The 26,920-nt window shown below is 52.6% G+C and overlaps 1 protein-coding gene across 1 annotated transcript in view; it reads right to left on the bottom strand.

The window, feature by feature from the left end:
- The window catches only part of OTOG (otogelin), an 87,017-nt gene that overhangs the window by 57,257 nt on the left and 2,840 nt on the right, over positions 1-26,920 (bottom strand). The window contains 20 exon segments of the mRNA XM_011232207.2: positions 421-574; positions 2,043-2,086; positions 2,332-2,406; positions 3,888-4,080; positions 4,972-5,184; positions 6,217-6,341; positions 7,882-8,059; positions 9,400-9,532; positions 15,633-15,778; positions 16,242-16,288; positions 16,579-16,687; positions 17,544-17,672; positions 18,051-18,160; positions 18,558-18,664; positions 18,918-19,048; positions 19,896-20,101; positions 21,621-21,739; positions 24,020-24,174; positions 24,330-24,422; positions 25,366-25,441. Coding sequence (XP_011230509.2) covers positions 421-574; positions 2,043-2,086; positions 2,332-2,406; positions 3,888-4,080; positions 4,972-5,184; positions 6,217-6,341; positions 7,882-8,059; positions 9,400-9,532; positions 15,633-15,778; positions 16,242-16,288; positions 16,579-16,687; positions 17,544-17,672; positions 18,051-18,160; positions 18,558-18,664; positions 18,918-19,048; positions 19,896-20,101; positions 21,621-21,739; positions 24,020-24,174; positions 24,330-24,422; positions 25,366-25,441 — 2,543 coding nt within the window.

The raw sequence follows: 26,920 nt of genomic DNA, 5'->3' as shown, positions 1-26,920 counted from the left end.
CATGGTGTTTCTCTCCCGGGCTTTACCCCATTGACTCTGGAGCAGGCTACACGCCCCATTCAGCGCTTCCACTCCAGGAGCTCATGTAGTCCTCGTCACAGCCTGGTGAGGTGGTGGGCATTACTGTTATTACTCCCATTTTACAGATGAAAAACTGAGCCTCAGAGACGTTAGGCCTTTTCCTTGTCCCAGGTCACACAATGGTAAGACGCAGGGCCAGGTAGGATCCACTCCGTGTTGGATCCCCACACCGCCGTTCTTTCTCAGACTCTGTGCTGGCCGTTCCACGATCACAGGCCAGCCCTGGGCTGGTGTCGCCCTGCGTGGCTGTGGGAGGAATTCCCTGCCCCTCCCTCTGCCTTGTGGTCCCTGGCTCTGCCAGCCTTCAGGAGAGGGGGACCATGTCACATGCCTACTTACCCTTGGGGACAGGCACAGCCCGAGAGGCAGGGGCCATGGGCTGGCACACTCAGGTTTAGCAGCTGCTGCTCACACGTCCTCTCTCTGCTCAGCTCGGGGGCGGTGTGCCGGTCACTGCAGTTCACGAAGACCTGGCCCAGCGGGCAGGCAGTGGCTGGAGGAGAAGAGGGGGGCTGCTGGCAGGAGCTTGGATGCTCAGCAGGGTGTTTGGAACACGGTCCTTGGGGTGGGATCCTGGGTGCCAGGGGTGGCCAGGGAGACCTGGGGACCCGACAACTGGAGGATGCAGGGAGAGAGGGGGCTGTGCTGCTTTCAGGGCCTTGCTTGGGTTCCCAGATGCACATCATAGAGGGAGGGAGGGCTGTGGGCTGTCACACAAGACAGCCCCCACCTCTACCAGCACCAAGAGTACCATGTTCTCTCCACCAGAGACTGTTCCGGGCACTTCACATGCATTTTATCACTGAGTCCTGCAACAACTCTGGGAGGTATGATTATTTCCCATTTCCCATATAATGGAAGGAAGTCCCTTCTGCTTTCCAAGTCATGATAAGGTGAGAGGTATTGCCCCAAAGAGACCAGGAGAAGAGCCAGGAGGGTAGGGATGCTGTGTGGCAGGGTGGCCAGAGGACTTTAAACAACCAACTTCCCATTACCTATACTTCTGTGACATAAACTCCCTCTCTCTCCCTGAGCCTTCGCTCAAGTCGGCTGTGCACACTTACACCTTGTGTGACTGATCTTTTTTAGGAAAATCAATAAAGGGGAGGTGAGTTCCATGCCCAGCTTAGGATGGAGCAGGGAGAAAAAAAATAGCCACAGGAGATGAGATAAAAGTCCCAAAGAAGAAGCAATCTGAAGCCAGGAACAACAAAAAGAAAATCATAGAATTCTAGGTTGCATACAAAAGAGGAAGCGAAGGCTCAGAGAGGTGAAGTGAGTTACCCGGGACTACACAGCTTGCAAGCATGGGGCAAGATTTGAACCCAGGGCTGCCAGACTCTGGAGGACCTGCTCTATGCCACCTGCTGTATGGTTGCTCTCTGACCCCCCTGTGCCAATCCCCGTCCATACTGGCCTCCTCTGGAGGCCCACCTTGCCCTCCTGCTCCCATGCCCTCCCCTACCACCTCTGCATCGCTCACAGGCTGACCCACTGCCATGCCACCCTACCCCCATTTCTATGGCTTGGGACAGCCTCAGAGACCCAGACTGTCCTCCCCATCTCTGTGACCCCCAAGTCTAGCACATGACTGGGCAGAGAGTCAGCCTTAGTAGACGACCAATAGCTCAGACCAAGGAAACTCAGGAGCCAGGGGAGGTCGAGGGACTGTCCAAACACCCCGCTGGCTGCCCCCAAGGGAGACGGTCTCAGCCTCTCCTTCTTGAAAAGCAGGAGGGACAGCCGCTAGGGTGGGGCTGAGGATAGGCCGGGATTTCTGGATGCCACCCTCCAAACTGGAACCTTTCCCAAGAAGGCAAGGAATACAGGAGGCTCAGTGTGGGGCAAGATGTGGTTGGGTGTTCCCCGCTCCTGATCTGTCCTCAAGCTCCCCACTGTCTTCTCCATAACCCCACTACCATGGAGGAGCCCCCAGAAGAATCCCTCACCTTCCACCTTACCTGGGGCTCTGCTATCACAGCTCATGACTCCATCTTTGCAGTGGCTGCAGAGAGGGGGGAGAGGGGTGACTGGGATTAGCTGATTCAGTCACTGCAGAGCCAGAGATCGCAAGCTGCTCTGCTCAGACCCCTGCAGGGTTCAGGGAGCAGCCCCACTCTGCCCCCGGTCCCCTGTGCAGAGGCAGAAGGTGAGCATTCCCTCGTGGAAAGATCTGCTCGGCTGTATTTTCTTCAGTCAGCAACTTCCATTTAAAGAGAGGACACTAACGCTGCTATCTAGGGAGCTCACCAGTGGCCCAGAGATGGGATGTCAGTGTCTCCAGGGGGATAGTCCATTCCTTGAAAGTGGCAGGAGCACTGGTTCCTGTAAAACCCAGGAACAGAGAAAAATGAACTGACTCAGGAGCTGGGGCAGCGACTGCCAAGGACAGGGACCCCACCTGTCAGCAGCCAGGGGCGTAAGGACACAGAGAGAAGTAATGGCACCTGCTGTGACAGGTGACACACCTCCCAGGAGTGGGGAAGCCAGACTGGCACCAAGGACAGAGGTCGGGCCATCCAGTTTCACTGGTCTCTGTCCACCCAAAGCCAGCCTGCCTTGGGCCAGGGAAAAGAGAGGTGGTAAGAACAGGGCTACGCTTCCCGAGCCCGTGCTGTGTCAGGGACGGACGCAGGATGGAAATTCTCATACTGCTCAATCACACCCAGCATCAGTGCCCACACCATAACAGTTGCCAAATATTGTGAACACCAGGCTAGCCCCTCCAAATACGTCATCTCCCCTATTCCTCACAGAGTCCCTTACGCTGTCTTTCGGCTCCTCTCTGTAGGTCCGCTGGGGGCAAAGACTGTTCCCTCCTCATGCATTTCCCACAGCCCCTGCCAGTCCTGGCCAAGTGCAGGCCTTGGAGCAGACCAGTTGAGGGCTGGAAGGGATGTCTGAACTCATCCAGCCCCTGTGTTTCTCAGTCACCTTCTCCCTCTCTAACCCCTCCCCCCATATAAACCTCAGAGGCCCCTTTGGAGGCAATACTCAACCACAAGGGGGGATCTCAAAGGAGGGTCCTAGAGTTTGAAAAGGCCCTGAGTGATTCCAGTATACCCCTGACAGGAGCCTCTCTCCAGCCCCCACCCCTCAGTGGAACGTGATACCATTTTAGGGGAGAAGCAGGTCAAGAGGGGACCAAAAGCTCTGCCAGTCAGCTCTGGGATCCTGTGAGGTCACCACCTCCCACCTCCGCCTCCAGCCACACTGAGAACACGCTACAGTCAGCCTCGGGGCTGTCCCTGTCCCCTCGGCCTGCAGCACTCTTCCCTCACTTCCCCCCATCTCTGCTCACATGTCATCTCAGCAGAAAAGCCTTCCTTCCGTGCTCACCTCATGTAACCTAACAGTAACCCCTCCCTGCCTGTTCATAGCTTGTGACCAGCAGACCCTTTAAGCGTCAGTTTATTTATTAATCAGTCTTGGCACAAGAATGTGAGCTCCATGAGGGCAGGATTCTGTTTTGTTTGTTGCTGAATTTCCTAGAATTGTCCAGAACACACTAGGAGGTCAATAAATATTTGTGGAAGGAAAGGGGAGATGAAGGGAGAGAGGCTGTCTCTGTCGGGCTGTTATTCTGTCTCATGGGGAAGCCAGGCAGGAGTTCTAGGCCTAAGGAGCTGGAACTGAGGAAAAAGCCCTGAGAGGTGGGTCCAGGGGAGGAAGCTCACCCACCCAGCCACCCATCACGCTCTGCCCCATGAGAGGTGCAGTCAGCCTCCCAGCCTCAGATGCCCTGGAGACCCTCAGCCCCCTCCCCCTCCCCACCTCCCCAGCAGAGGTCAAGTTAGTCCACTCACCTAGGGACACAGAGGTCAGCCTGGGTATCCAGATAGGTGTCTGGTGGGCAGGTACAGCCTTCTACACACTCGTCCCCACTGAGGTCGCTGCTGCCACCAGCCCTACAGTCCACAGGGCTGGCCAGGTCCTGGCAGGTTTGGCCACACAGGGCCACACAGGGGCTGTACTCCTTGGTGGCCTCACAGGACAGTGCTGTAGTGGGAGATGAAACTGTGGGCTTCATCTCCCTCATCCCCACAACTGTGTGGGGGTGGGGTCATCATCCTGATGAGGAGAACCGAGAACCAGAGAAGATGTTTGCTCAAGGTCACACAGTGGGGCAAGGTCAGCCTTGGGATTTGAAAATAGGTCTGACTTCAGAGTCCCGCTTCCTCCCACTACACTACAAGGGCAGAGTGGCAGGGGTGGGCCTCTTTCCAAGCCCAGTCTGGACCCTGCCATTGGTGTTTCTTTTTCTCTGCAGGGCGTTCCTCTTAGGTAGTGATATTGGGGGAGGGTAGAGGTCACCACTCGCCTTGTCAGGGACACACAGCAATTACCTGCAGGGCTGGCATAGAACACAGGTCTCCTGACTCCCAGGACAGTCTTTCCATTTCTTCAGCAAACATTTGCTAAGAGCTTACTGCGAATGGGGTCTTGTGCTAGCACTGGGGGCCCAGAGACAACTGAGACATGGGGAGGAGTGTGGCCCAGGTGGGGAGGGGTGGTGAGCAATGGCCAGCTCATGCCCACTGAGCCACGTGTGCACCGAGGGTGATGGGAGCCAGGGAGAAGAGGCTGTGGGGGGGCCTACTGGGAAGTTCTGACAGGGGTGGTGGCTGTGGAGGTGGTGATAAGTGGGTGAAATTCCATCTCCAATTGACAGCCCTGACAAGACTTGGAGATGGGCTAGAGGTGAGGGGCACAGAGAAGCAGTCATGTGTCACAAGTCCTGAGTGTCAGGCCTGGTGGCCAAGGGGATGGAGAGCACAGAAGAGGGGTGAGGAGGGGGTGTTAGGCAGCAGGGGGCAAGGGGACACTGTGGTCTGGAGCCCAGGCTCCTCCAGCCTCCCTCATGGGGGCACACGTGTGTGGGGCACTCACCACACGCTGGCAGGTGGGCGCGGAAGTCAACGGGGAGCCCGTGGCGCCGGCACAGGTGGGCGTAGTGGGCCAGCGTGGCACACAGGCAGGGCTGCCCGCAGCGGCAGGCGTCCTGGCGGCACTGCTCAAAGTAGGGCACGGGGCTCAGGTACGCGGAGCAGGGCGCAAATGGCTCCCCGGTGAGCACGCTGCAGGACTGCCCTGCATAGGAAGCTGGACACAGGAGGAACAGGGGCAGGGGTCAGAGATCTGGTTTGCCTGGTACCCGGGCCCCAGCCTCTTCCTGCCCCCCCCTCCCCACAATTCAGGGGGTTGGCATAAGAAGGTGGGTGGGAGTGCGTGTGTATAGGAGGGATGTGGGCAGGTACCAGGCACACGGCTAGTTGGGAATGTGTGGGTAGGGTTTGCTAAGTCTGGGTGTCACTATGTGATTGGCCACAGGCATGGCTATAAATGACTAAGGAGAGTGAGTGTGTGTGTGTGTGTGTGTGTGTGTAGTGCCCGTGTGTGTGCAGGGCCCTCATGCAATACAGTCCACCTTGCACAGGACATGAATCCACATGCTGCAAGGAGACACAGGAGTGAACAAAGCAGACAAAACCCTTGCCCTCGTGGAGCTTACACTGTGGTCAAAGGAGACTGCCACGAAACAACTTCTCCAGCAAAGTAGGTGAAGACCTCCGAGAGAAAGGAGGAAGGAGGATGGGCATTGGAGGTGGGGTGGGAGGGTCAACTGCAATTTTAAACCAGGCGGTCGGGTAGGCCTCTGTGGGAAGATGAGGTCTGAACAAAAGGTTGAAAGAGGTGAGGGAGTAAGGCCTGTGTGGTGTGAGGGAAGAGCATCCAGGTGGAGGAAATGGCAAGTCTAAAGGCCTGGAGCGGAGAGCACACCTCGGTGTGTAGGAAGAACAGCAAGAGGCCTGCATGGCTGCAGAGAGTTGGGGGGAGTGGCAAGGGGGATGGGCAGAGAGTGTAGGGCCTGGAGGGGCCACTGTGAGGGCTTAGACTTGTGCCTTGAGACAGGGGGGCCAGTACAAATGCTTGTCTACACGTCAGCGGTAGAGCCTGAAGCATGTCGGCCTGACCCTTACCAGAAGGGAGCTACGGTCCACTCTCTGCAGCTCTTCCTTTTCTCGTTTCATCTGCCCAACCTGACCAGCCCCCTCAGGCCCAGAGTTCCCATCTCATCCCTCTCAAACCCGGCCCACCGCACCCCCTCCACCTCCCCTTCTCCCCCCACCTCACCTGCTTGCAAGTGCACATCGCAGGGGTCCAGCGAGGAGCCAGAGACCAGTGGAGAGCAGGCAGACAGCGTTTTCCAAGAGTTGCCAAAGAGTTGTGGGGTGCTCTCAGGCACACCTACTGGGGACCTGCAGTCATGGCACAGCCACATTCACACCCTTGCCCATGAGGACTCAGGCCCAGGTACATACAGCATACACCCAGAGCACAAATATACACCAGAAGTGCAAACAGCCAAGGGGGTCTACACAGTCACATACAAACACACACAATTATGGATGTGCACATGTGCGCGCGCACACACACACACATCATGTTTAATAGGCTCCAAAGGGACCCAAAACTGGCTTGGGGCCACCCATGACACGATCTTCACCCCCCACCCCCAGCTCTTCGTGTCAGAAAGAGAGAAACAGGGACACCACGTGAACCAAACTTCACCGGATTAAGACTTCTCCTCCCTTCTCCATGAGCAGTTCCTGAAAGCTCCTTTGCCCTCCCTTTCGCTCTAGGTAGGAAATAGTTATACGAGGGGCAATGAAGGAAGAAAGGGGGAAACGCATGTTTTCTAAGTCTCGCCGATCTCCAAGAGTCACCAAACCCAAGAAGATGGTAGATTGGAGAGATCATAATGTGCGGGGGTGAGACGGGTTCTGCCTGACACTCACCCCGCCCACATCACTGCTCCTGAGCAGTGAGGGCACTCAAGGTATGCACAGCAACTTTTCTGCCCAGAGTTCACATTTAGGAGGAAGGCAAGCAGCCCACACACTAAACCAGGGTCTGTCCCCACCACCCTTGGCCAGCTGCCCTAACATCAGCCCCATCAGGCAAGACAGAGTAGAATGCTACATTTTCTCATGTGCATGCATTTAAAAGCTCTCAGTTTCTTCTGATTCTTGTTTTTCTGAAAGAATCTGAATTCTCTTTTCTGGCTGAAGAAAGCCTCTCATTTACTTCTATATCGCCTAATGCGTGTAACTTGAAAAACTGGCCAGAACCTCTAACCTTCAAGATCAACCCTTTATTCTCCTTTCTGGAAGGTCTGACTTGTCCTCTCCCAAGTTCCTAAACAGTATCCATGCCCAGACAGTCTTTCTGTCAATTCTCTGTCAGGGAGAGTGCAACCCTCAAGTATCAGGCAGGAAACATACATGGCTTAGACTGGCCTGGTGGGATTGAAAGCAGGAATTTGGGCATCATTAGCTCACTGGGGGCTTGCAGTCATCTAAAGGTGCTCACAGTCAATTAAGACAAGGAAAACCATGAACCAAATCAAACCCGCCCTGAAGTCTACCAGTTTTAAGACCTCACTAGAAAACAATATTTCTCAAGGTATGTCCATAGATCTTTTATCCTAGAATTGCAGCGGTTACTTATTAAAAACAGGATTCTTGGGCCCCAACACAAATCAGATACACAAGAAGTAGAACCCGGAAGTCAGCATTTTAACAAGCTCCCCAGGTAAGTCTTCTGCACAGAGAAGACTGTGAGCCATGGCCTTAAAGAAATATGCTTCAATTTAAATGCAGAGGAATAAATAATTAATGGCGCATGTGTGGCCCAGTGGGAGACCAAGAGTTTGCAAGAGATGTTTTCAATAAGAGCCTCCAGGTACTCAGCCTTCAGGGACCCCCCCCCTTCTGCTTCCGGGGCAGGGGCACGTACAGGAAGTCATCCTGCGTGTTGCCGTTGAAGGTGCCGCAGAGGCCCACGGTGTCCTCCGCCCATCGCTGGTCCACCTGTAGGTAGAGCCGCAGTCCTTGGCGGTCGTAGAGCACCTGCACGCCCACGTTGGTCCTCACCCGCAGGAACGTGGAGGACAGCCTCCGGATCTCAAAGGCGTCTGGGAACAGAACCACAATAGGGATGAGGGAAGTTCTGCCAACACGCACCCTGCCCACTGCCACCACCTGCATGGCTCTCATCGACCCTCATGTCCAACCAGCCCAGCCTTCACACCAGGTGAAGCCCTGCCAAGGGGCTGGCTTTGGAAGCCTTGAGAAAATCCTGCTCGGGGATGAAATCAGGACCCAGGGATAACACCATGGCAGGCCCGGCTAAGAATTTATTTATTTATTTATTTATTTTAAGATTTTATTTATTTATTCGACAGAGAGACGACCAGCGAGAGAGGAAACACAAGCAAGGGGAGTGGGAGAGGAAGAAGCAGGCTCATAGCGGAAGAGCCTGATGTGGGGCTCGATCCCATAACGCCAGGATCACGCCCTGAGCCAAAGGCAGACGCTTAACCGCTGTGCCACCCAGGCGCCCCAAGAATTTATTTTTTTTAAGCATCAAGTACCAATTAAAGTTTTTCCTCCATAAGGAACTGATAGTATTTCCTTCTGCAGCAAAGGAGAATTCTGTAACTACCCATTTTTCCACAACGACCCACCAAGAAGCTCACGATATGATTTTAGATTCAATTGCAACAATTTTAAATTTTTAGATTCAATTGTAGTGGATTTTTCACCTTTTGTGACTTATATTTCTTTGGTCTCTTTACACCCCCTGCATCCCCACTCCTCTCAGTCTTGAACACTTACTCTTTTTTTTTTCTTTATAATTTTCTCTGGCACTATTTTATTGCTTAACTGTTTTGCCATTTTTGTTAGATGTGCTTCCTACAAGCTACCACAGATCCCTTGTGGAATCAGACAGGATAATAAGTAATTAAAAAACAAATAGGGGCACCTGAGTGGCTCAGTCGGTTAAGCATCTGCCTTCAGCTCAGGTCATGATCTTGGGGTCCTGGGATCAAGCCCTGTGTAGGGCTCCCTGCTCAGTAGGAAGTCTGCTTCCCCCTCTCCCTCTGCCCCTCCCTCTCCTTCTGCCCCTCCCCCCCACACCTGTGTGCTCGCTCTCTCTCTCATTCTTGTCTCTCAAATAAAATATTCTAAAAAATAGAATAGGGATAGAAAACAGCCCCATTCATATCCTCATGTTAGGAGAAACCATCATGCTGCTGTAAAGTCTATTGTCATGTTGGGATGGGGACAAAGAGCATCTTACAAGTCCAGAGTCCACGTTCCTGGGACCAAGGTGCCCCTCTGGCCTGATTCACCCAGTATCAGAGAATGTGAGCTCTTGCCCACGTGGCAGTGCCTTTGGCCAGAGGCAGTGCCTGGAAGAAGAGGCCTGGACAGCCAGCCCCTAGCTAGCCCTCGCCCACCAAAGCCGTACCATCTGTGTAGGGTGGGGTAACCTTGTACTGGTCAAACAGAAGGACGTCTCCCGCTTGGCTCAGGGTCACCTGCCTCCGAGGGTCCTGATGCAGAATCACTGATACTGACTGGACACAGACTCCATCCTGGTTCTGGAGAAAGAGGAAGACAAATGGGGCAGAGTTAGTCTGTCTCACCTGCTGGTCCCAACAGAGCTGACAGGAGCAGGCATTCTAGTGCAGTTGGAGGTCAGGGGCAGGAGGAGACACAGACCCCCCCCCAAAGGATATTAGGAGTCCTCTAACCAAATGCCCTCATCTGGGAACGGGAAGGCAGAGGCTCCGACTGGAGAAGGTTAATGGCAGAGCTGGGAAAATGCAAATAAAAAGATAGTCAACTCTTAGACCGTCTACGACACAGAGCAGAGATAGACCCCCTGGATGGCCCAGAGTCTAGCCTCAGAAACCCTGACCTCCCCACTCAAGTACAATATAGGATTTAATTTCATCCTTTCATAGGTATTTATATAGTTCTTTCCATGGGTCACATCCTGCAATGTACCAAGCCCCACTCACGGGCAGGCAGCAAATGAGCTAATACTATCCGGGCCTCAGGTTCTCATCTCTGAAATGGGTAGTACACATCAGGCCCATGCATACTTCCCTTCCACAAGAAGACACCCACACAGCCACACAACGATGAGCATGAGGGGCATATTCATGGAGAGTACATATTTATGTGGGACACAAACATTAAACAAGGAATTACAAAGTTGGCTTTTAAATTACTATTGGGATCAGCGATGCAAATAGGTGTAGGGTGCTAGGAAAGCATATAGTGAAGGAACAAGACGTAGTCTGCAGAGGTAGGAAAGGCCATCCTAAAGAAAGATAATGATAATGTAAACATCATAGAGCTTTTGCTACTGCTATATTTATTATAACTGCTAACTTTAATATAGAATTACTATGCTCAGGTACTAATCTTTTGACACGTATTTACTCACTTAATTCTCAGAGCAATCCTATTTAGTAAGTATTACTAACAACCCCATTGTGCAGATCAGAAGACTGAGGCACGGGAAAATGTGACAGGTGAGCTGAGATCTGAAGGGTCCATAGAAGGTGGCTGGGCAAAGAAAGCAAGCACAGAGATGGACATCCAGGTATAGTGAACAGTCTGCACAAAATTCCCTGACACATGAAGGCATTTAATGCATACAAGCACATAAAAGAAGACCAGAGGCCCAGAGCCCGCTGAGCAAAGTGGTTTAAGATAAGGTTCAAGAGTAGGCAGGGGGGCGCCTGGGTGGCACAGCGGTTAAGCGTCTGCCTTCGGCTCAGGGCGTGATCCCAGCGTTATGGGATCGAGCCCCCACATCAGGCTCCTCTGCTATGAGCCTGCTTCTTCCTCTCCCACTCCCCCTGCTTGTGTTTCCTCTCTCGCTGGCTGTCTCTATCTCTGTCAAAAATAAATAAAATCTTTAAAAAAAAAAAAAAAAGAGTAGGCAGGAGGGGGGGTGCCTGGGTGGCACAGTGGTTAAGCGTCTGCCTTCAGCTCAGGGCGTGATCCCGGCGTTATGGGATCGAGCCCCACATCAGGCTCCTCTGCTGTGAGCCTGCTTCTTCCTCTCCCATTCCCCCTGCTTGTGTTCCCTCTCTCGCTGGCTGTCTCTGTCTCTGTCGAATAAATAAATAAAATCTTAAAAAAAAAAAAAAAAGAGTAGACAAGAGGAGCTTAGGAAGAGTTCTGTAAAATTTTTGGACTTTATTCTAAATCCAAAGACAGCCAGAGAAAGTATAACCTGAAAGTGATATAATCAAACAGTGAAATGAGGAAAGGATTAGAGCTTGAAACTTTTCAGAAAGACGTTGTACAACAAACTACGACCTTTCAAGCTCCTTCCCAAGGAGATGTAAATTCCCTAAAACAGCTCAAAAGCACTGTCTAAAACATCGCCTTTGTCAAACCCACTCATCCTCTGGTCCCCTCTAGACACGTCATTGGTGCAGGAAGAAAGTCTGCGCCCTTTAGTCAGAGTCTTAGGTTCAAGTCTTGATGTCACTGAAAGCTGAGACCTTAAAGACCTCATTTAACTTACCTACACCTCAGTTGTTTCCTTAGGAATAGAGCTGCAACAATAGTCCGTTGGTCCTGACTGGTTTGATACAGACAAGAAAAGGTGCATGGAATACTTGGGAGGTTGCATTTGTCGAAGCCCAGAGAACTTTACAGCATAAAGAGTGAACCCTAATGTGTACAATTAATAAAATATCATGTAGGAGGTCAGAGGGTCCCAGGATGCAATGCAGACTGTGACAAAAGAATCTAACTGTATTACAAATATATAAAACAACCTCACTGAAAGGGGGGTCAGGGAAAAGTGTTGACCTAAGTGACTTTGGATATAAGTGGAGTTTGAAAGACTAAAAGAAAAAGGAACTGTGCATAAGCACTGTATTCTAGTTGATAAAGTCCTTCCCATGGGTATGGGTTAATAATTCTAATACCTGTATACTGGAATTGAACAATTAGATACATGGATGATGGATGGTGGAAACCAGATTTCTCACTGTCAGGGTGGATGGTTACGGATAAACAAGGGGAGAGGCTAGAATGACCCATGTGATAATGGATTAGAGTTGGAACATCAATATGAACTCTGTGTAGCACGCATAGATATAGAGAGCTATTGATAGATTATCTGTAGATATATGGATATACATTAGTCATACAAAGATATTCATAGGTCATACATATTATTTCCTTTTTCTGTCAGCTGAGAGGGTCTAAAAGAAATGATACCCCAGTAGCAACTGAGCACACCCAGTACCCCAGATCTTGGTTTCTAACACCATTCTCCAATCAAAAGAGCCCAGAGCATCTGATAATATTGTTTCAGAAATGGCTGATTCTAGGAATAGAGCAGGAAATATGCAAGATGAGCCTAGTGGATCTTGTAGGACCATAAATTAAGGCAGTATACACACACACACACACACACACACACACAATGATGGGGCTATGTCAAAGGGACCCAAGAGCCAACTGAAAGATTGCTCAATGGTCAAGTCAGAAAAATTTGAATTACAAATTTTGGATTCTACCCAAAGTATAAAATAAATATCCCTGGGTCCATGCTGACATAAACAAATGACTGAAAGAAAATATGTGAAGGAAAAAAGACAAATCTCCTGTGCAGAAAAATTCCAAATAGTGTATGTAGACTTTCTGTCTTCAAGCAGAGGGAACGTAACTTACCACTTTTTAAGTGTGGGCTGAACATAGTGACTTCTTTCCGAAAAGAACAGTATGGTAAGGGGGGGAAAGAGGGGTAACGTTACAGTGGGAATGTGACAAACACCACCTCAGCCAGATGACCAAGGTCGACCTCAACAGTGATAAACCACGCTGATATATGTACCCTTGATAAGATGTGATGAAAATAGCAATTTACCTCTTTCTCCCAAAATCCATAACACTGCTCTAACCATGAGAAAAACATCATGCAAGTTCCAGTAGAAGGGCATTCTACAGAATATCTGACTAGTACTCCTCAAAACTTTCAAGATCATCATAAATAAAGTCTTAGAAACTGTAACAGTTGGGGGGCACCTGGGTGGCTCAGCTGGTTAGGCATCTGACTCTTGATTTCAGCTCACGTCATGATCTCAGGCTGGTGAGATCAAGCCCCACATGGGGCTCCACGCTGGGCATGGAGCCGGCTTAAGATTTTCTCTCTCTCTCTGCCCCTGGCTCATGTGTGCACACTCTCTCCCTCCCTCTCTCTCAAAAAACAAAAACAAAAACAAAAACAAAAACCAAACAAAAACAAAAACAAAAAACACACACACATAAAAAAAAGAAAGAAAGTGCAACGTCAAGGAATAGCCTAGGAGACATGAAGACTAAATGTAATGCGATATATTGGAACACAGAAAAATGATATTAGGTTAAAAAAAATAAGTAAGAAAATATGAGTGAAGTACAGGCTTTAGTTAACGTACAAACATTGGTTCATTATTTGTAACCAATGTATCATACTAATGTATGATGTTAATAATAGGAGAAATTAGGTATGGGGTATATGGGAGCTCCGTGTATCTTTGCATTTTTCTGTAAAATCTAACGCTACTCTGAAAAATAGGTTTACTTGAAAAAATACACCAAAGGGCTTAAACACTACCCTGATTTGGGGGTGGGTGTATTAAGAGGCTCTGACAGGCTTTCTGGACTTCCAGCCTTGGGTCTGGCTCAGCTCCCCCTCCCGCTGGGGAACACCCAAGCCTCTGTAGGCCTGTCTTATCCTATTTTAACTGCGGAGAATAATAATGACTGCTACATGGGGGTATTTCGAGCCTTAAACTAGATGTTCTATGCAAATGTGATTAGCCAAAGTTCAAAGTACTGTGCAAATGCTTTATCGTCATCATCCTCACCCTACCCCCTTGTGTTTACCCAGGACTGAAGTCACAACTTCATCTTTGGCTCCTCCTGCTTCTCTCTCACACACCCTGCACTTTACCAGCCAGCCAGCCAGCCAGTCGCCCAGTCCTTCTGCATCTGCCTTAATGTATTCTAGAACATTCCAGCCTCGTTGCGTTCTTTCATATGACCTAATCCTCCCAGATTGCCCTTCCTCCCCATCCTCAAATATACATATCTTATTTCTATTTATCTTTTTAGGCCCACTTTTTAGGTTGTTCAGCTCAAATGCCACCTCTGCCTTGAGGCTTTCCCTGATCCTTTCTTCTGACCTGTAGGAATATTTCTTTCCCCACACAGCTCCCCTGTGACAGCACTGCTCTTGGATCTCCTGGTGAAGCACCTGCCCTGAGGACATGACTGACTCCCTCCTCGGGCTGTGAGCTCCCGGTGGCTAGGACCAGGGTCTGACTCATCTGCGTAACCCTCACTGCACCCTGCGTAGAGCCGGCAGAGGGCTGGCCTTCTACCGGTTCATCCACGTGGATGAAGTCACAAGGAGGAGACCTGGCTCATTGTAAAAGGAAAGTGCTACCAAGAGGCACTGTTCAGCAATGAAGCAGGTTACTTCAGGCCGAGGCTGGCCGGCCCCATTCAGAACATGGTAGAGAGGGGGCTGGTAAGGGACCTCCAAGGTCTCATAGCCCCAGGTATTCTAAGACTCTAGAACTTTGTAAATAGGAAGGAGTCCCACTGGGCGGTGTCTGTCTGCTTTGCCTTTTCTTTTGCCACCCTCAGGATGAGAGTAACCCTGCTTTTGAGGACAAGTATTCTTCTGATTCAGAGAGCAGCCAAGGGCAGATGCAGGCCATTCTCTGGCAGAGAGAGGGGAGGGGGTCACTCGGGCCTCAAAAGAAAGAAAGCACAGTCCTCTCTCTTGTCCACAGCCCGAGCCTGGGTCCCCAGGGCCAGGGAGGGGCGCCTCTAAGTGATGTCTGCTCACCCACTGACATCACTGGGGGAGAAGAAGGCAGGCAGGGAGGTGGGATTTGGGGTGGCTGTCCTGGCTATGGGTGTGAACCCCTGCTTTATGTGCAGGAAGGGGCTTGAGTGTAGCCCAGACCAGGGCTTATGGGGTCAGCTCAGTATGGTCAGCTCAGGGAAAATGCAGTCACTGAGAGAGAAACTCACACCTACGCCCATTCCTGCACATTGGCCATTTTCTCAGTTACATTCACAAGTGGTTGACACAGCTCGGGGTCACCTCCTCTGGGAAGTCCTTCTGGACCCACCCCTCCTCCCACTGGACATCCAGATAAAACAACAACAAGGAAAAGCTTCTCTGTGAACACCTACCCTGTAATGTCCTCATTGTCCCAGCTCCGATAACACAGTGGATGGTGGGGTCAGTTATCTGCCTCACCTACCAAACTGCATGGCCCGGAGGGCAGAGCCAGGTCCAATTCATCCCAGCTTCCAAGACCCAACATAGCTTCTGGCACAAATAGATGTTCAGGATTTGCTGAATGAATAAATGAATGAACGAATGGATACAGACATGTTGAAGGTACACTTCAAGGAAGCAGAAAAGATTAAGTTGAATTAGACCCATTTTAGAGATTTAAAAAAAACACTGAGGCCCAGAAAAGGGAAGTGCCTCTCAGCTAGCAGATGTTCTAGACACAGAACCTAGTCTCCTGTCCCCCGGTTCTGCCCAGAAAGAATAGACGTCAGGGTGAGAGGGCTGTGGAAACTCTAGGGCCCTGCCCTAGAAGGCAGAAAGCAGGGGCAGCTGGTTGGATTGGGCCTGAGGTCCCCAGCCCTTACCAGGCCACATGGGGCATTCTGCAGCGTCACCGTGAAGGTGCCCGATGAGCGGCTCTTGGCCAGGATGTACTGACATGTGGCGGGGAACGTGTAGCGGCGGCCGTCAAAGGTCGTGAAATGGATGTCGCCAGTCACTGAACACTCAGCTGAGGGGCAGAGAAAGGTGGCTGACACATGGGAGCCATCCCACGGGCACGGCCTCTGCCCTGCAGGCTCTGAGCGTGAGGAAGAGACAGCACTCTGTCCTCAGGAGTTCCAGCAGTGTTTGGAGCCCTGGCCCTTCTTTTGACACTCTGGTCACTGAGGAGAAGCAGCCCTGTCCCCCACCAGCCCATCTGAAGGGAGATACAGCCCTGCCCTGGGCATCTCCCCCTACTGGGAGACCAGGGCCTGAGCTTGGAGACTGGTCTCCGTCCAAGCCCCCCAAGCTTAGGAAGGTCCTTAGATAGACCCCCCCCACAAAAGCCCTCTTAACCAGGCAAAGCAGCCCTGAGGAAACAAAGTGGGTCCAGCTGGGAACTGCAGGCCTGGCCCCCAGAACTTTCCTGCCCCAAAAAGCTGTGAGACTAGACAAAGGGGGTAGAGTCCGAGGTGGGGGGTCAGACATACCTGGGCAGACAGCCGTGCTGCACACCCACTTGCCTGCAGTGCATGTGCTGAAACACAGAGACCGGGGAGGCAGGGCTCACTTCTCCAGGCCTAGGATAGATGCTGGAGGATTGCAGGGTCCACAGAGTTCCTGTCCCCAGCCCTCAGTTCTTCCCATCTCTACAATGGGTGGTAGAGATTTCCTCCATCTCCGAGGGTTAGCTCGAATGAGATCTCCAGGGACTTAGAGATGCTGAGTGAGTGCCCCCATGTCCCCAGGGCTCCCAGACAGATGGGTAGCCCTGAAGGAAAACCCTGGAAATCCTCACTGCCCCACCCCCCAGCTGTGGACACAGACCAGGCATTGCAGTCTTCTTTCACCACAGAGCCAGTCGGGTACAGGGTCCCATGGAACTCACAGGGGCAGTCAGCTGGAGCCACGCAGTCCCCGTCCTCAAAGATTAGCCCTAGGGTGAAAGCAAAGGCCCACTTAATTCACCTCCACTCCTGTTCACAGACAGTTTGTGGCTGCCCGGGGTCTGTGACAAAGATCCCCTCATCCAAGCTTTCACCACTGAGCCCACCATCAAGCATTTTCCTGCATATCCTGGGATCAGGCCAGATCTGAATCCCTTCTGGGCAATCATCTCACCTCCAGACCTTTGCATAATCTCACCTCAGCACCCCAAGCAACCCGCATACTGACTAGCTTCTCAAAAGCCTGTCACTGCATTTAGAACCAGCTTAGGTATCACCTCTTCCAGGAAGCCCTCCCTGACAATCTCTCCCCCCACTGAACTCCTATGTCTCTTCTTGTCTGAACCCCTGAGCCCGTCCTCACTACATTATGCCTTAGACTGGAGTCGTAGGTATATGTATCTTATCACTGCAACCAGATTCTGACCCCCAAAGTCAATGGCCGTATCTCCATGTATTTTTATCTCCACCTCTGCCTAGTCAAGTGAGCTGCACACTACAGATGTGCTGCAAATTTATACCCCCTAAAAACGTGGATGTGTGTTCAAGCAAATGCATGTGTGATAAATGAACAAATGAACGAACGAATGATTTGTCCTGGTCTACACACCTTAAAAAGCTCAGTCCCGATCAAATGAAATACTCCGATGGACTTCTCTCGAGCCACAGTGCCACCCCCATCCTCACCTCCCTGAAGCCATTCATTTATTCCCTTACTAGTTGTGTGTTCCTTCCTTCCTTCATTCCACAAGCAGGCAGCCTCTGCGCCCCTGCCTCACGCTCATCCGCGCCAGCCCAGGAAGACGCTGCCAGGCCCCCGCTCCCCCACCCCCGCCCCCGGCATACCGTCGGGGCAGTAGCAGCCGTCCACACAAGCAATTTCACTGTCCACGCAGGACGCCCGGGACTGGCAGGAGGCGGGGCAGCAGGCGATGCACTCGTTGTAGGTAAAGGCCTTCTCCTTGCAGTGCACGGCTGCGGGGGAAGGGAGCAGTCCGGGACAGACCCAACCCCCACGCCAGGCCTTGGGGTAGGGGGCGGCAGGGGGCTGTAATTTTCCTGTTCCCTTAGTCCCGGTGGGAACACTGGGTGACCGGAAAGTTGGCGAGAGCCTGGGAGGCTCTGAGGACCACTCTTAGCTGGCTCTGGGACCCTAGACCCGTCCCTCCGCTCTGAGCCTGTCTGCTCCTCGGTCACATGAAGATGGGCCTCAGGCCTTACAGCTCTGACAACTGTGGCTCTAAGCAGAGCAGGACATTGAGCTGAGGCCCGAGGAGGCCACCCGGAGCCCACCCGGAGCCCCAGGACAGAGCTCTTGTGAACCCTCCCTGGCCGCCAGCAGGGTGCGCCTACCACATTGCCGGAGCTGGGTCCTCCAGTCTTGCAGGGCCCGCCCCGCCTGTGCGCACGCTCGGGCGTACTCCGCCAGCGCCCGGCACCAGGTGGCTTCGTCGCCCACCGATCTGTGCCGGGAAACCCAGCGTCACACCAGAGCCCTAGCTGCCGTCCGCCCTCCAGCACTCCAGGGCTCAGGGCACCCCTCCTTGTCATGCAGCTAGGAAAGGGAGACTGCAGAGGTATCTACAGATGGAGGCAGGACACCTGGTTCTAGTCCCAACATTGCCATTGACTCGTGCGACCCTGAGGGCGCTGGTCCCCATTTCTGGACTTCAGAGAATAGGGAAGCTCTGTCCCACCTATGCAGATGAGAATTTCCCAGCTTTGGGAAGCCTATCTGTCAGGGCCTGGGATTATCAGGCTCAGTGGCCCACATGCTGAGCCCCCTTCCCCCATCCCCACAGTACGGGGACAGGTCTCCCCACCACCCAATACCAGCTCCACGCCTGGCTGCCTACTCACTGGCAGAGATCACTGGTACAACTGGCCGTGAAGGGCAGAGGGCTGACGTAGGCATGGCAGGCATCGAAGGGGGGCCGCAGCAGTGCCTCACACCGGTCGTACACACCCTGGGGAAAGGGCCAGTAGCCAGAGCTGGGGGCTGGCAAAGCCACTGACAGCCCTCTAACTTCACCATCCCCCACACCTAACCCCAAGTTGAGCTCAAGAGAGAGAAAGAATGGTGGAGAAAAAAGGGGTGGGGCCATAGACACAGACAAGCCTGGGCCCCTGCAGCCAGTGACTTTCTAAGAGGTGGACAGGAAATGAACCAAGGTCAGACACCAGGATGGGAGGGGGAGGCATTCTCCTCAGGGTCCAGACCTGCATGGTTCCTGGGCTCTGCTGCAGACACGGTGGGCGAGACAGGGAGGAAGTTGTAGGCCTTGGAGGCTGGTTGGGGGCCTGCTCCTGCCAGCTGTGCACAAACTCAGCCACATCATCGGTCAGCTTCCCTGGCGGGGGCAGGGGGAAAAAACTAGCACGACCACAGGTGGGTTGTGGGGAAGGGGCCACAGAGGACTCTGAGGGAGGATAGGTGGAGCCGAAGTGATGCCAAAAGGTGGGCAAGGAGTTGAAGAATTCAGCCTCCCGGATCCCATCCCAGTCTGCATTTCCCAACGGAGCCACTCCCCTGAAAAAACTGGCGATAANCACAAGCTTGTTCAAGGGAGAAGGGTGGAGGATGTCACACACACCCGCGGGGGGGGGGGGGGGGGGGCAACACCATGCAATCAAAAGACTAGTCTGTGAGCCTGGAAAAGCTCCTGCCCCTCCCAGAGCCTCAGTTCACCCACATGTGAAATAGGGCAAATAGCCCCCCATGAGATCATCGCAAAGACTGTATGTTAAGAGCTCAGTATGCTGTGGTGCTCAAAGGGATCACTTCCTTCTTCTGGCCAGAGTCGCCAGGACTTGGCCCTGTATGCTGCACTCTTACTTCTTACCACGGCTTCAGAGGGAACTTCAGCTCCCATGGGGCCCTTTCTCTTCCTGGCTCTCTCTCTGGCCTTCTGCTCCCTGCCCCTGGCACATACACCCCTTGCAGTGCCCTTTTGGATCCTCACACAACCCTAGTAGGAGTTCTCCTGATGACTGTTTCACAGACAAGGAAACTGACATTGAGGGGTTAAGAACATGCCTGAGGCCACACACTGGCTAGGGAGGAGCCCCTGGCCTCCTGCTGGGTCTTCAGTACCATGACCCCAGGGTTCTGCCCCAAGGCCTCTCCCACCCCTCGCAGCCTGACCGGTCCCCCACCTCCAGCCAAACGCTTCGGAGGCCACTTGCCCCGCATCTCACCAGAGCTGGTCACCAGATCGTCCTGGGGGTCGGCGTTGTTGTTTCCACACAGCCCATGAGTCCAGCCCAGGAACTCCGGGCTCATCTTAATGTAGACGGCGGAGGCGCCGTCCCAGGCCAGCGTGAAAGCTGACTGCTGCCGCACCAGGATGTAGCCAGCAAGCCGCTGCAGACGCACGCTCCCCACCGCCTGCGGCAGCTGGACCCTGCAGGGCACAGCCCGGAGCTTCAGGCCATTCACACCACCCCTACTCATCCCGTCCCTTCACCAAAGGACCTGCCTTCCTGTGCCCCCAGGACCCATCATGTACCCAGCACATCCTCATCCACATGCCCCTGGTACCATGGGATCGGAGGGCCCCCTCCCCCGACTTCCCCGTATCTCAAGTCCACCATTAGAGCGGGATTCTTTTGTCTGCAGAGTTTAAAACTGGCTCTTAAAATTGCCATTTCCCTGGCAGGAATAAATCTTAGAGTGTCTGGGGGCGCCTGGGTGGCACAGCGGTTAAGCGTCTGCCTTCGGCTCAGGGCGTGATCCCGGCGTTATGGGATCAAGCCCCACATCAGGCTCCTCTGCTATGAGCCTGCTTCTTCCTCTCCCACTCCCCCTGCTTGTCTTCCCTCTCTCGCTGGCTGTCTCTCTCTCTGTCAAATAAATAAATAAAATCTTAAAAAAAAAAAAATCTTAGAGTGTCTGAAGTTGCCAGAGCCTTTCTCCTAGTTGGGAGAAATGGTATAAGCAGACACTAACTTGGTTTGTTTTTTTGGGTGGGGAGCAAGAAAGCGGTAGGACGAGAAAAGAGCTGAGGGGTCAGGGAAGCTGGGAGTGGAAGAAAAGGTGTAGCACCATAGCCCTCCCGATTGCATTCCCAGTTTTACTGGGACAGGGTCTCCTAGCCTGTCTGGAATTTGGCAACTTTCAATCCACCTGAAAATCAGGAAAGAAAAACAAAAAAAGGGTCTAACCCACCAAAACTGGTAGCCAAAGATGCTTACGCCAATCTTTTCTTCACAGGAGAAACCCTTGGGCTTTCAATTTTACACTCAGCCCCAGAAAACTTGGTTACTTAGTTTCCAGACCTGAAGCAGGAAATGAGAACGGGAGAAGGGTCCTCGCGGGACAACTCCTTCCCCCAACCCAGCAGCAACGTGAAGCGACAGCAGACAGCAAGGGAAGTAAAGGACAGTGAAGACACGATACAAGAAAGATTTCAGAAGAACCACCGTCTGGGCCATGTGCTGTGGGGGCAAAGAGTCCTCATTCCTCTGGTCCCAGGCGCCCCTGATATCCCAGCAAGATAAGTGACATTCAAATAACCCTTTGTCATCAGAAAAGGTGACAGTGTGCTCAATATCTACTCTGGGGAGGCTTGAACTGTGTATGATCCATTCAGGAAGTTTCCCTCGAAATTGTGAAAGAAAAAAAGTAAGCATGCTTGTAGTGGTATACTCTCAACTATCTGGAAAATTCTGCTATTAGCATGAATACCCACTCTCTGGAAACCCACAGGGCCTGGAAGTCTCAGAAAATCTTGAGGGACTCATCTTTCTGCAAACCCAGATGACAGGAAACCCGGCTGGCCTGCCAGTATGTTCCTGCCCTGATGGTGGAAACTCTGCTGTTCGCCCCCAGAAAACAGTTTTCTTCAGGCTTGAGAAGGAAGGTGCTCACATCCCCCACCAGTGCCAGGGAGCTGGAGAGCTCAGGGCAGGGGCTGTAGTTACCTCACGCCTCCGTGGGTGACCTCCTTGGCCAGATGGATCTCCTGCTCCCCCGCAAAGAAGAGGCTGACAGACCTGGGGCAGGTGTAGGGGGAGGAGCCACACTGCGGGTCGTTGTGCACCTGATTGGGGGTTCAGAGGCCACTGTGCAGGGTTCCTGCCACAAAGCTGGCCCTGAGCTTCCATTCTGAGCTCCGTGACACCCCGTGGAGCTTCTGCTTAATGCTGATCGCCTCCCCTCTGCGTGTCAAGCACCTTTCCTCTGTGATGTCTTGATGTCCTCCAGTCCCCACAACCCCACGGGAGGACAGAGCAATGATGAGCTGCAATTCCCGGAGGAAGCAACTGATACTCAGAGAGCTGAAGTGATGAAGGTCGCACACACATGCAGACTGAAGGCTAAATTTCAGGGCTCTTTCCAGGACGTTGTGCTGTCTCCCTACATCTGCATTTTTCATTTTTGCAATCCAGGTTATCCCATCAGATTCAAAGCCAAGGTATACACTCACACTTTCTGACACATAGACACACACCCCCCCCCTCACAGATTCACTGGGCACTCTCAATGCACACACTACACACACACTCCTACCATGACCCTGGCAGGCACAGTCTTGTCCCTCCCTGCCCACCCAGGCACACATGTCACTACTGTGCTGACTGTCACGTGCACACCCCCCCCCGCCCTCTCCTCAGACAGAACCCACACCTCAAAGCCAGAAGACCCAAAAGAGAGAGGAGAATTGAGGCTCCCAAGGCTTAGGGAAAAGTCTGCAATGCTTCTCTTCCCAGTGTAGAGACCCTTCCACTAGATTACCGTTGAACGTGTTTAAGCAGGCTGGAGTCACGTCGGCGGAACGTGGGGCCCGTGAAAGCCACCCCACAGTCTAACTGAATTTTTCAAACTTTAGATCATGACCCACAGTAAGAAATACAAATATATACATATATAAATAAAACAAAAATTTTACAAAATAATATTTACCCCATTAATGTGTAATGCATCTACATTATATTTTCTATTCTTTTTAGTTTCTTTCTTTCCTCCTTTCTTCCTCCCTTTCTTTCTTTCTTTCTTTCTTTCTTTCTTTCTTTCTTTCTTTCTTTCTTTCAAGGGGGGATGCTGATTATAACTCAAGTTTATTTCATAATCCATGAATGTGTGGCACCCCATTAGTCTAAGTAATCAGAACATATCCATCATGAAATGACCGTCATGAAAAACCCTGATGTGTGAGATGCCGAGGTGGAGAGGGCAGAGTTGGTCAGTCCATCCAGGCCGTGACCCCCAGGCGGCCCCATGGCAGGTCTATGCCTGAGACAGAGGGGCATGCCTGCTGGCAGTGGGGTGACAGTGAACATTAGGATCTCCCCAAACTCCCAAGCCCCTGGCCCTAACTCAGTCCTAACCAAGATGCCCCTCAGCAGAGCTGGCTCCCCAAACAGACTTTTCTCCAGACAGAGGTGTACTGACCCCCACTCAACACCCGGGGTAAGCATGGAAATCAGATCTACCTGACAGTGAGTCTCACACATGTGTTCACAGTTAGGACAAACTTTTACTGAGCACTAATCTGGGTCCTGGGAACCCCAAATGGAAAGACATGGTCCCTGCCTAAAAACTTCTAACCCATAGGGAAGACCAACCTGGAAACAGACTTTGTAAGAGAAATGCACTGACAATAGAACAATGCAGTACCTTGCATTGATTTGGTTACACAGAGAGGAGCCCGTGAGCCAGCTTAAGAGGTCGGTGCATCCGGGAGGGCTTCTTGGAAGAGGTAACCCTGAACTGAGTCACCCAGGATCTCTACCATTTTCTCAGAGGCACAATGCTCTTTGTTATCTCAGGTCCTTAGCACCCAAATTCCCTTTACCTAGAATATTCTCATGCCCACCCCTCACCCCTGTGACCCTTCACTTGGTTAACTCCAATTCATTCTTCAAATCTCAACTTCAATCTCACTTCCTCCAGGAAGTCTTCCCTAATCATCATCCATCCCAATAAACAAGGTTAGGTTTCCATCACATGCTCTTCTAACATTTGGCATCTCTCCTCGGAAGCACTCAGTTGCCCTTGAAATGATTCATTTGATTTGATGTCTGTTTTCCCCATTAGATGTAAGCTCCACGAGGACAGAGACCACACTTGTGTTATTGTCCACAAGGCCACCACCAAGCCTTGTGCCAGGAAGAGTACAGGTAGGTACCTAATACTTAATGATGAGTGACTAAACCAGTGACTGGCCAGGGGCAACCAGGAGTGAGTGGGTGAGAGAGAACTGTGGAGCCCCCAGCTCCTTCCAGGTATAGACTCTATAACTGACAAGCAGAGCCCTGGCTAGCACAACCTCCATAGGCTCTGGAACCTTCCTAGATTGGCAGGGTAAGGAAAGCCTCACCTGGATGGAGAAGGTCTGCCCCTCAGGCTCGTGGCACCCCACCAGGGTGTAGCTGCCCTTCCCAGAGTGGTAGTAGTAGAGACCGTCAAAAGTCTCCACGTGGTGCTGTCCCCATGCCCGGCAGATGCTGTCGCGCTCAGGGCCGGCATTGTACACTGTGCCAGAGAAAAGAGAAACTGTCTGTGCAGCTGCAGTGGGCCTTAAGCTAGAGGTTAGCAGGGCCACCCCCTGCCCCCCCGCCAGCCTCAGGCCCACAAGCTCTCCCTGTACCCGTGTTCCATCCCAGGGGTGGGAGAGAGCTCAGACCCACCCATCTGGCAGCGTGGCCCGGTGGCATTGAAGCGTCTGCAGTCACAGAAGGCTGGGTACACGCACTCGCCCCCGTTGAAGCAAGAGAACAAGTCTGCAGGGGAGACACAGAAGGCACCTCCCCCTTGAGCCAAGACGGGCAGAACCCCGTGATACAGCACCTCCCTCACACCAGGGCACCGGACTCAGCTTTCCCAGAGCTCCGTGGAAGTCAGATCCCCCCACAGGTGGCCCCAACATTCCTCAGTAGCTAGCCTTAATGGGGGCACGAGTAGGGTACCTCAAACCTGGCTACCTGGCTCCTTCCCTGACAGGCAGGTGGCGTGGGGTCTCAGAGTACCTGTCCTCAGTGTGCATCAAATGGCCCCCAGGCCATCCCCACCTGGGCCATCAGCTCCCTCTGCTGAAAGTTCCTGGCCGCCAGACAAGGCAGACTGAGAATATGGAGCATGTGGGGTGAGTAGGGAGACTGCCCAGAGATCTTCAAGTACCATTCTTCCTCACTGTTCCTCAAGCTCAGGGGAAGAGGCCCAAGCATGACCCAGGGAAGGGGAGATGCCTCACATTTAGAATACAGTAGGCAGAAAGGCCACAAAGCGCAGAGCACAAGAAGACAAAGTGGAGTGTGGTTCGGGAAGGAACCTGGATGCAAGAGAAGGGGCCATGGACACAGGACAGGGTGAGGGGAGAGGCTGCAGACACAGGACAGGGTGAGGGGAGAGGCCGCAGAAACAGGATGAAGTAGACGGGGAAAAACAACCACTAAACAAGGAAGCCCAATCTCACTGGCATCAGACAGTGTGAGAGGGAAAAGCCATGGGGCCATGGTCATAAGAACAGGACACTGGAGAGGAAGCTCTCCTCAGCCAGGAAGGAGAAAGCAAAATAGAGTTGGAGGCCAGGGCTGGGGAAGGTGGAAAGAGACCCCTTGCAGGGCAAAGAGGTCACAGGAGGCCCGAAGGGAAGCCTGGCCTGTCCTCACAGTCTTCTGTGTGGCCCAGGGGTCTTCCATAGGCCACAGGGAGGGGGCTACTTACAAGATGGTGCACATTTGGCCCGATGGAGCCGCCTTTCCCATGAAGACATAGCCAAGGAGTCCAGGACTTCAGCCTCCTTTTGAAGACAGAAGGGAGAGAACTCAGTCAGGGAGGGACTTCCTAAAGGTCATGGCCCTTCCTGTCTATCACCTGGAGGAGGGAGGCCCCCAGCCACTTCACCTCCCCAGGCCTACCTCTGAGAGGTCTGGGAGAATTTTCAGGCCTGCCCTAGAGGAGTGAAGGCTGGTTTTTACCCTCCAAGGTGGCATCTTGGTGGCCTGAACACATTCCCTCCCCTCCGTGCTCCCCATGCTCCCCCTAGCCTCCCCTCTCTCCTTCCTTCCCTAGTACACTTTTGAGTCCTCCACAGCCCAACACAAAACCCCCTTATCTGGAGAATAAATATGTTTCCTCCTCACCACAGAAACCACACGAGGCAGGCCTAGGAAAAAAAGGCAGGCCCTTGCCCCAAGGCAGGGGAACATCTCACCCAACCTTCCACCCCAACCCTCCTCACAGGTCACCACCCATGGTCCTCAGAACTCAGCTCCAAGCCAGGACTCTCCATGATACCACAAATCTGAGAAGGACATAGGCAAAGTGAGCTGAGAAATCCTATCTTCCAGACCAGAAATCCCAACAAGTGGTCTCTTCATATAAACCATCTGAAGTTAGAACTGTCCTGAACATCAGGTGTGTCCAGTCACCGCACAGTTAGCTGACTTGGATACCTGACCTCTCAGGACCCTAGTCTGAGGTGGCTCATGTCATCGGTCACAGCAAACTCCTTCCCACTCAGAGCCCCAGCCTTCCCATTTATATAGCTTCCCAGTGTGAACAGGACAAAGTCCCAGCCCTCAGGGAGCTCATGTTCTTGTTCACAGGACCAACAAGGCACCAACAACACTGTGGGTATCTGTCTCGTGTGTCTTCCTCCCTTCCTATCATCACTGCATCCTCGGGCAGAATCTCCAGCCTCCAGCCAAGGACTTGGAACATGGAGAGGATTCAGAACCCTTGGTCCCTGGAGCCCAGCCTCAGATCTTTGCCCCTCCTTGGTGGGCCCAATCTCTCCGCCTCATCCCTGGGCACTGACTGCCTCCCTTTTCACTGTCCTGCTGACCCCTGAGAGGTCACTGGCCCCTCCTGGACCTTGTCCCACTTTGGCCTCTGGTTCCTGGGTCCTCCCTGGTTCCCCTTACCCTGCATACCCAGCCTGAGCCCCAGGAGTCAGGCTTCCCTCCCTGGTCGTAATCGATCTCTCGGGGCCTCAGAGACCACAGGAAAACTACCACCTCACATCCCACAGGCCCCAAAGAGCTCTTAATGAAACCTAGTCTTTGTGTCTCTCCACTCCTTGCCCCCACCTCAGATGTGGCTTCTGAGATCGGTGTTAATGAGGGCAAGATGGTGCTGCGGAATCAAGGCCGTTCTCTGTAGAAGTTTTTAAATCCTGCCCAAATGATTCGTCTTCAGTTTAGATCAGAAGTTTTTAGCCATTTCAATGCCAAGAACCTCGGATAATCAAGCGAAGCCTATGGCCCCATTGTCAGAA

Source organism: Ailuropoda melanoleuca, chromosome 16 (genome assembly GCF_002007445.2).
Source record: "Ailuropoda melanoleuca isolate Jingjing chromosome 16, ASM200744v2, whole genome shotgun sequence".
Taxonomy (NCBI): Eukaryota; Metazoa; Chordata; class Mammalia; order Carnivora; family Ursidae; genus Ailuropoda; species Ailuropoda melanoleuca.
The sequence above is the reverse complement of the archived record's forward strand: the minus strand, read 5'-3'. Positions and strand labels throughout refer to the sequence as shown.